The sequence below is a fragment of the Heliconius melpomene genome, chromosome 4 (genome assembly GCF_056956725.1).
Source record: "Heliconius melpomene rosina isolate 202511_hmr_F chromosome 4, ASM5695672v1, whole genome shotgun sequence".
Classification (NCBI taxonomy): Eukaryota; Metazoa; Arthropoda; class Insecta; order Lepidoptera; family Nymphalidae; genus Heliconius; species Heliconius melpomene.
Window position 1 is genome coordinate 9,070,548 of NC_140392.1, and position 18,732 is coordinate 9,089,279.

Sequence of the window (18,732 nt, forward strand, 5' to 3'; positions counted from 1 at the left end):
TTTTATGCGACTTTAACCTTCTTTTTTATCAAAAATACATTTTTTTGGATTGACATTACTGACACTAATAAAAAATCTAATTAAAACATTTTTACGGCGATTTCTAGAAGATTAATTGATTGACTAATGCAAAAAATGTTTTTTTGAATTCAACTTAGTTCCCGCGATTAGGGCGTTCAACCAAACAAGCTCTTCAAATTTATTATATTAATATAGATTTACAAAAAAATAAAACAACCAATTTATAATGAAATTTTATTTCCAATTATCTATTTATATAATATAATATATTAATTACATTTTAAAATCGTTTTATTTACATACATATGTTCATCACGTCGGCAACAATATAACGGGGTGGTGATCGTGCATCTTATTTGGAACTTTTAACTTACTTTTAAGTACTAACACTAAAAACGATATCGCATCACGTAATAACGCAGACTGTGTAGTAATTAGCGTCACAATTACTATAGTTGTTATAGTTTTTAACGACGCTTGACACGATGAGGCCCCAGCATGGAGTTCGGCGAGACTCTCTGAAACAAAGTAATAAGCATATGTACATTTCATATAAATTTTGCTTTATTTGTAAATTCTGAGATATAATTTTTAAGGACAAGAGCACAGAAGTGTGACTGTAACGTGACGGTTGTGGCTTTATTTCTCATTTATTAATATTTTCATTTTTTCGCTCTCACACTAAGGCAAAATTTCGGAGTTAAGTTCTGCCACTCAAACACGCAATACCTTGAAAAAATCGGCAGAATGGAGTGTTTTAACACTAGGTACCCTCCGCCTACCCTGGCTGTATGAGGAATATAGCGTGAAGCTGATTTTGATTTGATTTATTAATCATAGTTCCACGGATTGATGATATACATAGCTAAAATAGAAAAAAAACGGTGGAAAAAAAATAAAGAAATACATTGCTGCAGTATAAAATGTTAAGGTGTGACAGTTTGACATTCACTCATTCAATTTGTCACCCAGTACGTATTTAATAACGTATTTCGAGAAGGGGCTATATTAAAAAGAGTCTTCGCTCCTTCGAAATATGACAGATTCTTGACAATAGAATGACAAAGAAATTGTATAAAAAATATATCTTTTAAATAACTCGTATCACTCCATCAACCAATTTATGTTAAGATGAAAGTTGTGTTGCTATTAGCATGTCGGAAATATTCGTAAAACAGTCATTACCTACTGAAGACCTTAAAAAAGATTTTAACAATAAATTTAAATTTAAAAAATTAAAATTTACTTGTACTATTATTATTATATAATTATAGTACAAGTATATTATTATATATATTTAATTTTTTTTTCACACTGTATCCCACATATAGAAGGATAGGAAGATGGAACCTTGTGTTAACATTCTCCATTCCCCACTTCCGAATTTTGGAAGCAGTGTGTCGTCCCAAGTGGGTATCGAACCCATAACCGTCGCGCATAAAATCACACGCCTATGCCATAGCACCACGAAGACCACTTAAGAATCGAAAATGAATGAAAATCATCTTTATTTAGAAATAAATAACCGATAATTAAAAAATGTATTGAATTTTAATGAAATTATTTGCAAAATTGAAATTTCATTTGCTCCAATATGGAAACAAGGGTGTGGTATTAATTTTGTATGAAAGCTGTAACTTTTCATTAAAATCTGTCGAAGCTAACAAAAGCGATGGTTCAATTTCCTTCATCCTGTTCTAGAATAGAGCAAATAATATCACTTTGGTTTTAATATTAAAGCTGATAGTAATTAAAAATTCTTTGTTTACATAATATATTAGATTATTCGATCTAAGTTAAATTTGTGTTCAGGCTTATAAATGCGAAGGTTGTGGGTTCGATTCCCGCTCGGAAAAATGAAATGTTTCATATTTTTCTTTCCTCGCTCCCTTAATAAGCCGATGCGCGGCATTGAGTTCTGAGCCTCTCAACAAGCAATGTCTCAAAAACATGGTGGAAATGTGTGCAAAAACTGGGGAACAAAGTGTCTGTTTAATGTGTTTCCTTTCTAATTATACTCCAGAAACGCGTGTGATTTAAAATACATAATAGAGAGAGAGTTTCCAAGGGGCGCAGGTTCAAATCCCGCTACGTTCAAATTTTTATACGTTTTCTTAATAAGTATTATTCTTTTCTAAGTGTAGAATAACAGTTTAAAAATGTTAAAAACATTAAATATTATGAAATTAAAGTAATTTCCTTGAGTGGGGATTGAACTCACTATCTGTCACGTTCACTCGTGCCCCTGCGCCACGACTTGCCTAAAAGACGATTTCTCAAAACCAGACGTCAACTGGTCCTTAGTAACAGCAACATTCACTTATAGTAAGTGATTTATCACTAAGCAATAGAAGTTTGTCACCAAATGTCCAAAATATCACCATATCAACAACCTAACTGAATAAGAAATCTCTTTCATAAAGTCACGTTACGTCTTCATACGTTATCACGCGACGTGCCACTTGACAGGCTCGCAACACATAATGGATACAATTTGTAAGGAACTTTTTACATTTAGAATATTATACAAATACATTATACTCGCTACAGAAGAAGAAATAACCGTATTTCAGACTTTTAGATGAGCTTTTATGGCGAAAGTTTAAAATGTTATTCTGTATCTTTTATTATAATCTTTTAAAATTATTTTATTGTACTTGGCTATATTTAAATTTTTGTGCGAACTATAATTATATTATCAGATTTTACATGGTTGTAATTTAACTCTAAATATTCGCAATTTGTAGAAAGGAAAATATCTAAAAGAATATCAGAAAAGTTTTTGTTATGAAATAAGAAAGAGAAAGTTTTAAGTTAGCTTTGTAGTTAGTAGTTCTAAGTATAGTATATAATACTTGAATATTTATAACTCATTCAGGATAACACTAAACAGATTACATAAATTTTAACTTATAGTTCGGCGTTGAGTTCCGCCACTTAACATGCAATGCCTCCAGAATTCGGGGGAAAGTGAGGAACTGGGGGTGACTTAACACTAGGTCCCCTCTGCTGTGTGCGGGATACGGAGTGAATTTTTCAACAAAACAACAAAAAAGCTTTATATCAAAATTCTATTTTTTATTTCTTTGCGGTTTCGAACAATGTACGAAACTTGTAGTTCTTGTAGTTGTAAATTGGTAAAATAGACAGGGGACTTCCAACCGTAGGTGAGCCCTAATGTGCATCTAAAAGGTCCCCTTTAACTTTATATTTGGGTCCCAAGCCCCAGATACTGCTCTGGCCTCTTCACTCTGAAACTCCAAAGGCCCGGGCGCCGCTAGCCGCTAGACACGCTAAAACCATGGAATCCTAAGTAGTTTCTTGTCTTTACTAATATATGATAGTATAATAGATTAATATACCGTTTTGGAGAGTTTGTATAGAAGCTCAATTTAAAGTTGCTTCCTGTACGTATTAAAACTCCAGGTGAAACTTTTCTGTTGTTGTAAGCTCGAACTTTTCACCTTCATAATATTAGCTTTTCAGTGCACGTAGGTGCTGCTCATACTTTCTATTACTTTTTGTTTACTTTAGGAATAAAAAAAATATGATAATTTGCGACATAAGTTAGTCTCTCACCTCGCTCGTATTGAGGTCAATGTAGGAATATATTAAATATACAAAATCAGCTTCATACTGTATCTTGTACACGGTAGGGTAGGCAGAGGGAACCTAGTGCAAAGACACTCCGTTACTCATTTCATTTCTCATTCTCATTCAACACACAACCGTCACGCTTACTGTCACGCTCTTGTACTCCTGCGCCACGACGAGCTCAACAGTACAGCATGAATATGCAATTAATTATCCTTTCACGCCAACTAATGAAGCTATATTATTTAATTTTAATTTTATTCTAACATTTTTTAAAGCTTTTCATTTATTTATAGAATTCAAATTATAGAATAAATTAAATTTAATTAAGCCACGCGAATGATGCCAATTTACAGTTTGATATTTATTTTCGAATTATTTCAAACTATTAATTAATTTATTTTTAAGGTTCCGTATCTCAAAAAGTAACAGTGTAGTAGCAGTGACACAGCGTCTTACTTTCTATTCGGGAAAATGTACTACCCTTATCTCCTGACTTTGGTAAAAGAAATGAGCGCCTGCAAGCGCAACAGCTTGCGAATTCGATTCTCACTCAAGAAAATGAAATATTTTCATTTCCTCGTTCTGGTACGGAGGCAAAGCACAGCGTTCAGTTCCGTGACTCAATACGCAATGCCTCCAGAATTCGGGGATAAGTGGGAAACGGAAGTGCTTTAATATGAACGGAGGCTTTTAATAGTATGTTTAGGTAGGTAGGTTCCCAGGTTACCTTCACCTAAAAAAGTAGTCTACTTGCCAACTTTACCAATATGATTCAAAAATACTAAAATAAATAACATTATTCTACATCAAATCGAACATGAAGTAATATCTCCCAGTTGTGATTTCTCACAGCCTATCCCACGAGGTAGAAGCTAATGCTGAAAAATTTGGTTGCCTTACTCGGAAACAGAATTTATGATTATTCTTTCTTTGAAAAGATTTGACTTTGAGTTTTATTAAAAGTGATGAAAGTTATAAATTATATTTGTAAAAGTCGTATTTTACGTGATAATAAAATGAGGCTAAAAGTAATGCCGGGCACAAACGTGCGACAGATTGGGGGTTCGATTTCTACTCGTAGAAATGATGTATCTACTTAATATTTTTCCTGAATTCCACTATTCCAACCACGGGTTGAGTTCCAGGGGAAAATGGGGAACAGAAATGTTATAATGGGGAACGGAGTGTAGTAACATTAGGTTCCCAGATTTCCTCTGTCAACCCTGCAACGTGCAAGATGCAGCGTTAAGCTACGGAAGAAAAAAAAATATAACACTATTACCATTCAACACATGCACAGCTACAGTATGAGGCCTCGCGCCGCGCACAGCACAGGTGTAGTTACCAGCATCGCTACTGTTGACGCGTGCCAGTCTCAGCACGCTGTCCGCGCCCCCTGGCACCTGCTCTGTTTTTACGCTGCAGAATATAATGTTAGTTACAAATCTCTACTATGACAAATCGCGGCGTTGAATTCCGCTGCTCAACACGCAATATCTTGAAAATTTGGCGCAAAATAGGGAACAGGACAGGACAGACGAACAACAAAGGGATTTTGTAGGTTCCGTTTTTTTCCTTTCGGGCAGAGAACCCCAAAAACCATAAAAAAATGGAAAACCATTTTTCACTTCATCTTTTTTTATATCTTATCATAATCAAAGGCTATTTTATTATAACCTTTGCGTAGACACGTAATGTATGGAAACCATTATTTATTTATAATGTCATCTATTCTGTACACGTACGAAAAGGTTTAACAGTGTCATATCGCGTCCCAAAAGTGCCAGGTAATATATATTTATATATATTTTAGCTTCTTTTGAAGGGTGGGAAGAGAAGGATCATTTATCAACGTTGGAACACATTGAACAGAAATCCGGTATAAGCAGATTTTCCTTTTACAAAGTAGGTTAACTGTTAAGATTAGAATGTTTGGTTTGTGTTCATTCAATTTTATTTCATTACTAGATTGTCAGGTTCCCTCTGCTTACCCTGCTATCAACGTCAAACTAAGAATATATAAAGGAAATACATAAAACGGGTGCAGGAAAGATTGTCTTTATCTATAAAATACAATTTTATATTTACAATATTTAGATAGGTATAATATGACATACTTAGTTCGTTAGTAATATTGCCCAAATATATTGGTTTGTAATTTAAATTTGATATATGTATATGTAGTTCCGCCACTCAACACGCCAATGCCTCCAGAATTCATACATCGTGAGACTGAGCAGCAGAACTCAACTTTGAATTTTGTTTCAGTAGATTTTAATGGAAAAAAAATATATATTTAAAAAATGTGCGAGGATTTACCTAATTCCGCCTCTAGTAGTATCAGCATTGAGGGCTCTTCCCTCATGCAGCCAAGTGAGGACAGCTGGGGTCTCCACATGGCGAGCTCTGCACACCAGGGCGAGGGTGGATTCAGCCTCGTAATACTTCTCTTGAAGAGGACCACCCGCTTCGTCGACCACCCATACTTGTGGCGCTAGTGATGATTGTGGTTTGTTAAATTTAAACTGACTTTTTTATAAATTTAAATATATTTTGAAAATTATTAAAATACGAAGTAAAGAAATTGATATAACAAAAATATTTACTTACTATTCACATGTAGATAAGTCCTGCTGACTCTAGGTGGATGTGTAGATATCTGACATTCGTAGACGCCTTCATCATCAGGCTTGACTTCCCTGATGAGCAGCCTCCAGTTGCCAGGATAACGTTTCCCAACTGACACCCTATTGTCCGCTGCATAAGTAACTGCACCTACTGTGAGAAGTTCTGGTATTTCATCACGACCTCTCCGACGGACCCAGGATACCTAAAAAATAATATAGTATATTTTAATTCATTCTGATTTTTTACATAATTATATTTAAATGTACTAAAAGAGTCAGTTCTACATAAATATTCACATAATTGCCTAAGAATAACATTGTATGTTTTACTTCAAAAGAATTAAACGGGTCATACATATTCTTTGTGATTGAAGACAGGAAAAGAAATGAAATTCATTAATTATTACCAACTTCACTTCAATTTGGTCGTCTTTTCATTTTCTTTTACTCTACCCTAATAAATCTGGATTGGAATTATTCAGTTCGTTACAGAGCTCGAGTGAGGAGACTATTGCGATCTTAAATAACATCTTATCTACAAGCAGTACGAAAATAAATTTTAAGAGTCCATTATGATTGGCCTCGAAAGCTTTGGGTTCCCCGATGTCTATATAAAACAGACATTCTACCTACAATAATTATCGGCTAATATCAAACAATAAAGGTTTTATAGTCATTTCAATGTCTAAATGTTCTCATTTCCACTAATAATAACAATAATGGAGTGAAACAAGATTGTATTGCGTTTGTAATGTAGGTTTAAGTCGGTTATGGTTGCTTTAAAACGAAGATTGCCTTTTGGTTATTCTGCTTATAGTAATAACCAGTGATGGGCTTAAGCTCAGTTAAATAGCTATAGACTTTAAACTTAAAAATAAATGATTCAATAACATTTTATGAAATACTAGCGGCCCGCTCGCGGTTTCACCCGCGTGAACTATGTTATTATTAATTTCTGTCTCCATGACTACGTCCTAGTGACGTCTATGCAAAATTTGAGACTCCTAGCATTTGTACTAACGAAGTTTCATAGAAACTTTCGACCCCAAAAACAACCCCTTAGAAGTCGAATATTGCAAATTCCCGTCTTAGCGAGCACCTACATCCTATAAATAACTCCTATGCAAAATTTGAAATTCCTAGCACTTGTAGTTTCTGAGATTTCGTGATGAGTGAGTGACCTTTCGATTTTATATATATAGATAAATGAGAGATTTTGTAACGGTAAAATTCCGTTATTTTATAATCTAAAAAACGATTATTGTTATAATGCTCTCATTCACTCAACACGCAATGCCTCCAGAATTCGGTAGAAAGTGGGGAACGGAGTATCTTAACACTAGGTTCCCTCTGCCTACCCTGCTGTGTGCGGGATACAGCGTGAAGCGTATGTTAATTTACTTTTTAAAGTGTGTTTAAGTAGTCGGGTTTTAGTTTTTAAACTTTCTTTTTTTCCCTTTGTGTGTAACGGTTGAGAGAAACTCAACACCGCGTTTTGTCTATTACAGTGGAGAAATAAAAATTAATTAAATATAACCCATTCCCTCGAATGGGAATTGAACCCCCAATAATTGCGTTTTTATCGCGTAAAGAACTTGATTCTTTTAATCAGACGACAACACAAGTAATCTCCATACTATTTACAAATTTAACAAGCCATAAATCAGACTGAAGCGTTCTCGAGCATTTCTCTTTGTCCACGTTTTCATTAAGCGAAAGGAAAATTCAAATTGAAACTTATTTTGTCAAAGTACACTGAACTGGCAGCGTTGGTGTCTAAATTATGAATACTATTATAATTAAATGCTATACTTACTTTTGACATTCTGTTAGAAAATTTCTTATATTAATTGATAATATTAAGTCGGTGATCCTTTTACTTTCCTCTGTTGTCCGTCTGTCTGTCTATCTGTCTCTCTGTTTCTTTGTCTGGCTGTCAAGACCCTTTATATCAAGAATTCTTGGAGATATCGAGTTGAAATGCAAACCATATAAGAGACCAAATTTAGTACGAAACCCTCAGTGAGCGAGCCCGACTCGCGTGTGTCGGGTTTTTTTTATTATAGCATAAACCATTCCACCTCCCATAGACCGCCAAATTTTCGAGTCTGTTACCAGACCGAGGAAGTGTAAATAATAAATATATCTAAGTGGAAATCAAACCCGCGATAACTACAGCCATAAGCTGAGCCAAGTCGGTCTCTAATATATAGGTTTAAAAATTTCATTTTCTATTTCTTGGTCCACAAAATTAAGTACACAAGTAAAGCTCCAGACAGGCCACCACTGTAAGTGTTGTTTTATAAATAGACTCAGCCAGTGTTATTGTGGAACAAAAGAAACCGGTCAAGAGTAAGTCGGATTCGCGTACAAGTGCTGCTCAGTAGCGTTTATAACGTATCTTGTTTTTGTTTTAACTTTTCAAAAGGACTAATGTTTTTTTCTTATTTATTTCTTTGTATTTTTTGTATATATATTTCTGTTGAAATATTTAATATTTCATTTCCTGGATCTAGTAGTTAGGCAAAGCGCGGCGTTGAGCTCCGCCACCCAACACGCAATGCCTCGAGAGTTCAGAGGTGCCTCATTGCTCATCAGAAATATATGAAAATTTATATTCTTTAAAATGTATATTTAAAAGTTTAAAATAAAAAAAGAAAAAAAACACAACAAATTTACTGTTCTTCAGCGTATGGACAAGACGTAGGGTATGAACGTCGTGCAATCGTACTGATGAGACGTCAATTTTTTAGGTCTTCAAAATTGAAGACATAAAAAAAATATATAAAAGTATCTAGAATATGAACTTACTGTTTTATCTTGCAGAAGGCTTATTCTACAATTTAGATGAGCATCTTCACCCAACTGTATAGTTATCTTAGTTAAATTGCCATCACTGTCTTCGAAAGTTGGCCCATATTTTCTGTCATGGTCAAAGTATATGTTTTTAACGGCTACAACGTGTGGTACCATCTCCAGGTTAACATTAGCTGGAGCAGAACGTGTCCCTGAATTTTCAACAGGTTCTTGGGAGGGTTGTGGAACTTTAAATGACTTGGTGCTGTCTATAGTAGAATTGCCAAGGCGAAGCATTACAGGCGCAGGCACAATGCCTGTGCTAAGTGCGTAGAACGGTGTTACCGTTTGGTCTTCTTCTGTTGTTGATGTTGTGTTTTCTGTGTGAAAAGAAGAGAGAACATCAAATTAAAGAGTTAAAAATACAATTTTTAAAAATTTATAGAAATCTTGCATGGCTCGAAAAGGTTGTTAGGCTTGAATTTTTTTATAACAAAATCCTACAGTCTTTAAGTAGTTTTTTCATTAACACAATTTCCAATTTCCAACAATTTCCAATTTCCTTCGGTGATAAAAGAAAAAAATCTTAAAATACCGAAGTAATAGTATTCCTAGCAATGAAGACAACACCATTTGCATACCTGTAGTAAATTGACAAACAGCTATCTGAGTGAAGAGGAATACTCCTACACTCCACATAGCGCCTGAACGAGGCTGCGTCAAGGGCCTTCATAATCTGGAACGAAAGTTAATATATTACTTATGATGAAAACTTAGAAGGCAATTTGAGGATGATAACTTGAAGCCGTCTTGGCGCAGTGGCACAAGTAGCAACAGTAGTGGGTTCGATCCCCATACTTGGGGCAACGAAATAATATTTATTACCATTTACATTTCCTCGCTTTGGTAACAAATTGATATTTATTTTTGACGGAAATTATAAATGTTATATTAGGTATAGTAATTTAAAGCCGAGTTATCTATCGGTTCTGAATTGAAAATCAAAAATCTTTTATAAGCTCGAGTATTCTTCCAATAGTGGTTTGAATATGGGAATAATAACATGAGCAACGTCGCATTCCAATTATTATTATATTGAATTCTCTTAACAATACAAATGTACTGTTTTTATATCGGAAGCTACATTCAAATGAATAAAGTTTTATATTATGTTAAATTTATTAAAATACTAGCGGACGCGCGCAGCTTTGCTTGCGTATTTAGGGGTGAATTCTAATAACCCATGAAATATGTGTTCAATAAAATATTTTTAAGAGTCTAAATTTCAAATTTTATAAAAATCGGTGGCGATTTATAGATTTTTCCATACACACTTTCAATGCCTTATTTGCACTCTTAGGGGGTGAGTTCTAGAAAACCATGAAACATGTGTTTAATTATATATGTTTAACAGTTTGAATTTAAAATTTTATAAAAATTGGTGACGATTTAAAAAAACCTATACAAACTTTCAACCCCTTATTTGCACCCTTAGGGGGAGAATTCTAGAAAACGATGAAATACGTGTTCAATCAAATACTTGTAAAAATCTAAATGTCAAATTTTATAAAAATCGGTGCCGTTTTAGTTTTTTTTCCATACAAACTTTCAACCCCTATTTCACCCTTTTAGGGTCAAAATTTTTCAAAATCCCTTCTTAGTGGATGTCTAGATTACAAAAATAAATATCTGTCCAAATTTCACATTTCTATCATCAGCGGTTACGGCTGTGCGTGCGTCTTACCTCAGTCAGTGAGGACAAGTCCTTTTATACATATAGAAAGAGCCCTACCTCTTAACCTAGTGTTCTGGATGACTTTCCGGATTTCCGGATTCTGGAGGCATTGCGTGTTGAGTGGCGGATCTCAACGCTGCGCTTTCCCTCGACACCAGAGCGAAAAAAAATAAAATAAATTTAAATAAATATTTCATTTCACTTGAGTGAGGATCGAATTCACAACCAACCACTTTTACAATCACATTTATGCCCCTGTGATATTTATTTTTCTTTCACAGAGCTTAACGCCTGTCTTTGTATCAAATGAGAAAATTGTGAACATAATATCTACGTGTAAGATTTAATTTATTACGACATAGCCTAATTTAGACTATGTCTTACTGACATAGTTAAGTCATTGTATTATAACTACATTGAATTAAAAAAATATGTAATTGATTTTAATAATAATTAAATATTTAATATAATTCTTGTATAAATATATATTTTTACTTAATATAATTTGACCTCATTTGACCTCTTCATTTGTACCTAACATTGGCGTTAAATTATTTCCAATTCAGGTTAATTGCTATAATTAGAAACCTATACGTATACAGAAGACATTAGCGTCTAGAGTAATATATTATAATGGATTAAGGGTAAGCGTAATCCTTGCCTCATAGTTTTGTTTTGTCTTCACGCTGTATCCCGCACATTGAAGGGTTAGCAGAGGGAACATGGGAACCTTGTGGCAGGACACTCCGTTTTTTAAACTCATTCCGCTAAGAGTATGCTAAGAGTTCTAAGAGTTTGCTCTTAGGACATTAGCCGCATATTATCTTGTTATCAGATAATATCATATTATACCTCGAATAGGAATCGAATCCACAACCATAGCGTTTACAGTCGCACGCTTGTTCCCCCGGCGCCACGACGGGCTCAATTATTTGTTTAGTTTATTTTTATTCTACCGCTACCTGCGACTTTGAATTAATTATGTATGTATTTATGCAAATTTATTCCTACCCCAACCACTTTTTAGGGTTCTGTCGTCGAGGGTTAAGATCGTCGGTTGGAATTAATGGATAGAACACGAGTATCATGGATTACGCGTTTAATTGCAACTCCTTTTCGGCCGTTAAGGCGATGGTCTTGTCAGGTGACCTGATTTGGTTAAGTTATAAGCGAAATGGTTATTTAGAAAATTATTTTACTTCCTCGCTCTAGAAGACGTGCGACGTTGAGTTTTGCCACTCAGTACGCAATGTATTGGCAATTGGGTGGTGCGTGGGGAATGGAGTGTCTTAACATTAGGTTCCCTCAACCCCACTCCGGTATGCGAGAAAAGCATGAGGCTGAAAAAAATACGATAAATCAGCTATTACAATATATCACATTTTAATAACTAGAAATGAGTTTTTATATAGAATGTATAAAATAAAATATTTTTTTTTACTTTGTCTTAGTCGCTGTCGCTTGTAAATTGGGTGTACTTTATTACGTTTCTATAATTTCCTATACAAAATCTGTTCACTGTGAGAAGAATATCTTTTCTTTTTCTTTAAATATACAATTTTAATATAAAATCATAAATTAGAAATTTGTGTATTTTTTTGTAATGTCAGATAAAAAATGATTATAATTAATTAATGACTTTTTTTTCTCTACTTATTTATAACATTGATAGTATATAAGATATTTGTTACAAACAACTACATTAAGATCTTAGCGAACAGCTACACTGGATCGAGAATTCATTTGAAGAATCCCCATGAGAATATCAAAGACTTTCCGTAACTTCATAACTGAGTCTCTCTAGATAGAAGTGGAAGTCAATTTGAATTTTAAATGACCTCTGACTTTTTTATATAATAAAGTCATATTGGCATTTCTATATATTTTATAGTTATCATAAAAATGAAGAGTGTAGAAGCCGTCGTGGCCCAGGGGCACAAGTACTGTAACGCGATGGTTGCGGGTTCGATCTCACTCAATGCAATCTCTGACACCAATGCAAATCCCGGTGTTAACTTCCTCCATCCAATGCCTCAAAGTGACGAACAGAGTTTCTTAACACTAGGTTCCTTCACTTACCTTGCCGTGTGCGGGACACGTGAAGCTGATTTAATTTTTTACTTAAGAGTCTGGGTTTGTAGCCTATTGAATATGTTCAAATATATTTATGGAGACAGTGGTTTTTTTAAATAACATTCATATTACTAAGTAATAACCAAAATTAAATCTTATCTATATATATAAAAGGACTTGTCCACACTGAGGTAAGACGCACGCACAGCCGTAACCGCTGTGCGTAGAAACGTGAAATTTGGACAGATGTTTACTTTTGTAATCTGGACATCCACTAAGAAGGGATTTTGAAAAATTTTAACCCTAAAGGGGTGATATTGGGGTGGAAAGTTTGTATGGAAAAAAATTTAAATCGGCACCGATTCTTATAAAATTTGAAATTTAGATTTTTAAAAGTATTTAATTAAATACGTGTTTCATGGTTTTCAAGAATTCTCCTTCTAAGGGTGCAAATCGGGAGTTGAAAGTTTGTATGGAAAAAAAAATTAAATCGGCACCGATTCTTATACAATTTGAAATTCAGACTCTTAAAAGTATTTAATTGAACACATGTTTCATGGTTTTCTAAAATTCTTCCCCTAAGCGTGCAAATAAGGGGTTGAAAGTATGTATAGATTTTTTTTAAATCGGGACCAATTTTTATAAAATTTGAAATTCAGCCTATTAAAAGTATTTAATTGAACACATGTTTTATGGTATATTAGAATTCACCCCTAAGTACGCAAGCAAAGCTGCGCGCGCCCGCTAGTTACTTATATATTAATCAGTAGTTCAATATGGAACAAAATCGGCTTTTCTCTTAGCAAAACTCAGCCATGTGTTCTAGTTGTTCTAGAAGTAAATCTAAATTCTGCAGCGACACCGCTAACCGCAGTTAAACTACCGCCGTAAAGTGGTTTGCTATTTGTATAAATTGGTTCGCTTTGAATTTAAACAGTATAGAAGTAAATATAAATTTAACTATAAATATAGTTTAAGTTTTAAAATATTAAAAAAGGTTATAAAGTTAAAATAAAATATGAATATTTTAATTGGCACATTTAAGCAATTTAGCTTGAGTGTATTATTCTGGGAGGCCAGTCGTGTAGCACTCTCGCGTCGAGGCAAAGTTCGGCGTTGAGTTGCGCTACTCAACACGCAATACCTCCAGAATTTGACCTCGGTGAAAATTGGGGAACGGAGTGTAGGTTCCCTCTGCCTACCCTGTTATGTACGGAATACGTAGAAACAATCACACGTTTGTACCCCAGTGCCAAGATGGCCTTAAATTTTCAAGCAAGCAAAGTGAAAGCAAAAGCGAAGAAATAAAAAAAATATTATTGAATATTTCATATTCTCGGGTGGGAATCAAACCCGCAAGCTGTCGCATTTACAATCACACTGAACTGAAAAACAAATAATTAACATATAATTGGTGCTTCCTTTTAATGGAACCCTCTCGATATATTTATCATATTCGCATTAGTCAATATATAATTTGTTAAGGAAATTAGTACTTCCCTTCCCGTAAGGATACTTGTATAAGTAATTTAGAGGCCGTTAATCGCAGTGGGTGCGTGAAATACGGTTAACCCATTTTTGTTTTATCCTTTTATCCTTTACGGCAATGGTACAGTTATTAAGGTAGGTTAATGGGTTCTTTTTTCTAACTTTTTAATTTTAATGGTGGAATTCAACGCCGTACTTTTTCTTGTGTTTAATGGAACCCACATTTGCAGGCTGCCGAAAACTTAGAAGTAGGAAAATCACTTACAACTATATTTAAATAAATAAATATTATAAAATATTATATATTTTTATCAATATTTACCACCTTTTATAAATACTGAAAGAAAAATGTTGTTCCATTAGGCATGTATGTATATTTTGACAACAACTTTGGTATTAAAAAAGTTTTGAACTGCTGTTCTGTAAAGTTTGACAAATGGCGGATCCGTAATATACTGGTTTGTATACTAGCAAAGTACTCTGACTATTCTTCAAAATATAGCTACTTTACCAATGTATACCAATATAATTATTTTTTATAGCGTCACGGAATCTATTGTTAAGACACTCTGTTGAAAATTTGCTTCCGAATTCTGCAGATACTGCATGTTGAACGGCGGAACTTAACGCCGCGCTTTGTCTCGACACCAGACTGAAGAAAATAGAAACATTAAAATATTTCACTTCTTTCAGTGGGAATCGAACCCACAAGCAGTCACATTTTCAGTTATACTTTGTCACCTATGCCACGACTGGCCTCAGACCAATATTCTGAAGTTGTTTGTTTGGACGTGCCTATCTCTGAAACTACAAGTTCAAATTAAGGAATCCTTTTGTGTTAGATAGTCCTTTTAATTAGTAGGCTTTAAGCTATGACATCACTTCAAACGTTTCAAAGTGAATTCACCGTACCTGCGCTCAGAGTCATCTCGAACACCAAGAATGTGTGACATGAATCATACAAAACGAGTAAATATTTCCATTTAGTCACGCGTATACCGCCACAGGTGAAATAAATAAATAGAGGAAATCAAATATTTTATATCATCTCTTCGCGCCAGTCGAGGCAAAACGTGGCGCTTAGTCCCGCCACCCAACAGGCAATGCCTCCAGAATTCGGCGGAAAATCTCGATTGCGAAATGGAAAATAGAGTGTGTTAACACTAGGTTCCCTCTGCCTACCCTGCTGCGTGCGGGATACAACGTAAAATCTAGTTTTATATAACTCGGCTTGTATACGAACTTAACCCATTTAGACCCATAGCCAAACTAGCAGTAAATAAAAGGTTTTTTAGGTAATAATTGATAGATATCGATGTAAGAAAATAAAAAACGTAAAAAAAAAATATTATTTTTTTATTTAAATATAAAAAAAATGCCGTCCTTAAATGGGGCCAATGGGCACATGTAGTATCTAAATTTTCGAAACTATTTTTGCGACACGAAATGTTTTATAACACTTTTTACACTATCAACGCGTTTTTTTTATGGCACATTGCACGTCTCAGTTGCTAGCAAAATTTTTGGGAGTAGTGGTCTACCCTGTGGTGCTGCAGACTTGGTACTGCAGAAGCTGCTGGTCGCATTAATGTTTGCAATTAACGTTGATGTTTTCGTCTCTTAAATCGTGACGAGCAATGTAACGAAAAAAACAAGCTAATCTATCCTGTTTATATTAGTTAGCAAGTGCAGGTGCCGCGAATTTGCAACAGCAAGATCCTATGTATGTATGGATAAAACCCACCACCATTTTTTGTCACGTACAGCATTACTATATAGGTAAAAAGATTGATCAGCCTGATCAACCCCTCCCATACCACACTGTAAAACCTTCGCACTAATAAAATTTAGTTAACTTGGTAAAAGCAGTAATCAAAATCGTCTCGGTTTTTCTTTTCATATCCTTTACTGCTGAGTTTCATCTTTTAACAATTCTTAAATTTCTCAAGACGACCTTGTATATTAGTTGTAGTTGGATCACTTTTACACCAACGGGGTTGCTCAAGATTACGGTTCCTCTACGTCTCTTAACAAAAGGTTGATAAATGCTTCTATTAGTAAGCAGTGCTTTGTATATCTACATCTTCTTCTTCGTCGATTACCACACCTGGTTTTAGAGGCAGCGCAACTAAATATACCTCTCCGAAGTCTTTTTCTTCAATAATTACAACTCCGATTGCTTCTTGAAGACCCTTATATTCCTTGCGACCGCTAAATATCCTAAGAGTCATTATGAACTTTGGATGGACATGCATATAAAAACATAAAAATTGACCTCTGATGTGCCCATTGGCCCCAATTGGGGATAGCATCGTAAAAGTTGAATTTGTCCTATTACGACTCTTCTTTTCTAATCAAATGTAATTATATTACATAGAATACTAAGTACTTAAGTATGTTTTGTACCAAAACAAATGTATTTAGAAGAAAAATTTAAAAATAAATATACTTACATTTTGCCTTCACAGATTTCGTGAAACAGCTTTACAAAAGGCACGAAATGAACGATTGTAAAAATTTTTTAATTGGATTTTACGGCTACAACATAAGGATGTACTACTTATCTTTACAATTCTAGACATAAACTGCATAAAAATAAAAATATTAAAAAAACAAGGGTACTATTGTAGGTGTACCCATTTGGGCACGGCGGGTCTATATGGGTTAACAATACAGTTCGTTGAAAGCCACATCAAATTTGGTTAGCAATTTTGGACGTTTGCTAAAGAAGTTAAGTTTATTCTATATATAAATATTTTCATTCAAATTTATATTAATGAATTTGTAACTCAAGATTTTTTTAGACAGCGTTGAAAGCCTAACGGCCTCTAAAAAAGTAAAAATATTTTTCATTCTAATTTAATTAGTATGAAATTCGTACGGTAATGACAATTGAAAACAAGCAAAAAAAATAAAGAAAAAGTTAAAAACGAAACGTTATTATGAAAATTATAAAAGTTGTTTTTATGTTAAGTTATTGCTTTTATAACTTGGTTACGAGTTTCTGAAATGTGTTTTTAGTGAAAATTCGACAATTATTTATCTTAGCTTCACGCTGTATTCTAAACATACATAGCAAGGTAGGCATTTTGAACCTAGGAACATAGTGTTAAGAGATTCCGCTGTTATAAAAACAAATCCCCTCTTTCCACCGAATTTTCGAGGAAGTGTGTGTAGGGTGGCGGAACTCAACGCCGTGCTTTTTTTCTTTTTCAACATCGACAACATTAAATTATTTATTCCCTTCAGTGGGAATCGATCCCACAACCGTCGCGTTTACAGTCACTGTGCTACGACGGCTTCTAGATATTGTTCGTGTATTTTAAATATGTGTTGTTGTTATTCATTCTTTAAAAAATATGCTAAAAATATTGAAGCTAAATAAATATTATTTTCCTTTTGTAAATGAAAGAAATCGAGCTTTGCTGCCAAATTTTTTGTACATAATTGAAGTGGGTACTCAATATTTTGTTTTACTTTTTCCGTAGTCCCAGTCCGCTGTGAGCCGGCGAAGTCATCGTACAAGTGTCACTCGACCGTGTTTTAAAAATATTTGAAATTTAAATGTTAAAATGATTTGTAAAAGTTTTAAAATACAAATTTCTATGAAAAGTAATAATTGTTGTTGGTAAGAATACTCAATAGCGACAAAGAATAAGAGTTTAAGTATTTTGCTGCAAAGTTTGATTTATGATGTAATAATCTGATGAAACAGAGGTCTCGGTTGACCTTCAAGGACTTAGATACTGTAGGAAAGTCACTTAAAAAGCATGAGAACTATGTAAGAAGAGGTTAATGTTAGTGGACGAGGCGATAGAGGTGGGCAGAGATCGTAGCTACTCTATTTTCTCTGATTATTCCGAAAATGATAATATAAGTTGAGGAAATAAAATAATCTATTCTCGTGATTAAAAGCTGAACCTGCAACCATCGCGATTCCAGTCAGAATTACCTCCTAAATTTAGATGTCCTTATTTTAAGTTCAAAATTTAATCTATTGTTTCAATTTCTGCTGAAATCCTTTATACAAAAAACTATGCTACCCTTTTCAGCAAAGAATTGAACCTGTATACCTACTTCAATAGAAAAATACCATCCAAACGAATACATAAATGAAATAAAACTTTATAGTAATTTGACAGTGTCGTGTGCCGTCGCTCTTCGTGTCAGCTAAACTTTATTGGTACTTCAGTACTTTTCATTTAGAGCTGTCTGACTAAAAGGCAATGCCAATCTCCATTACGTTTTCATGTCCAGAACAAGTGAATTCTAAACGAACTTTCATTCTCTTTGACATTAAGATTTGGAAAGCTTTTTAGTTTCCTTTTTGTTTTTTGTATGTTGATGTGAAATAAATGTGCGTGAAATGTATGTGGGTCCTTTTATAATAAATTA

General features: G+C 34.1%; 1 protein-coding gene across 1 annotated transcript in view; it reads right to left on the minus strand.

The window, feature by feature from the left end:
• Window positions 1–241: 241 nt before the first annotated feature.
• LOC146539673 (uncharacterized) overlaps window positions 242–18,732 on the minus strand; it is a 63,199-nt gene continuing 44,708 nt past the window's right edge. The window contains exons 2-7 of the mRNA XM_085184962.1: window positions 9,683–9,777; window positions 9,057–9,421; window positions 6,229–6,448; window positions 5,938–6,112; window positions 4,901–5,037; window positions 242–539 (exon numbers count right to left, since the gene is read on the minus strand). Coding sequence (XP_085041088.1) covers window positions 334–539; window positions 4,901–5,037; window positions 5,938–6,112; window positions 6,229–6,448; window positions 9,057–9,421; window positions 9,683–9,740 — 1,161 coding nt within the window. The 5' untranslated portion in view covers window positions 9,741–9,777 and the 3' untranslated portion in view covers window positions 242–333. The remainder of the gene's footprint in view (window positions 540–4,900; window positions 5,038–5,937; window positions 6,113–6,228; window positions 6,449–9,056; window positions 9,422–9,682; window positions 9,778–18,732) is intronic.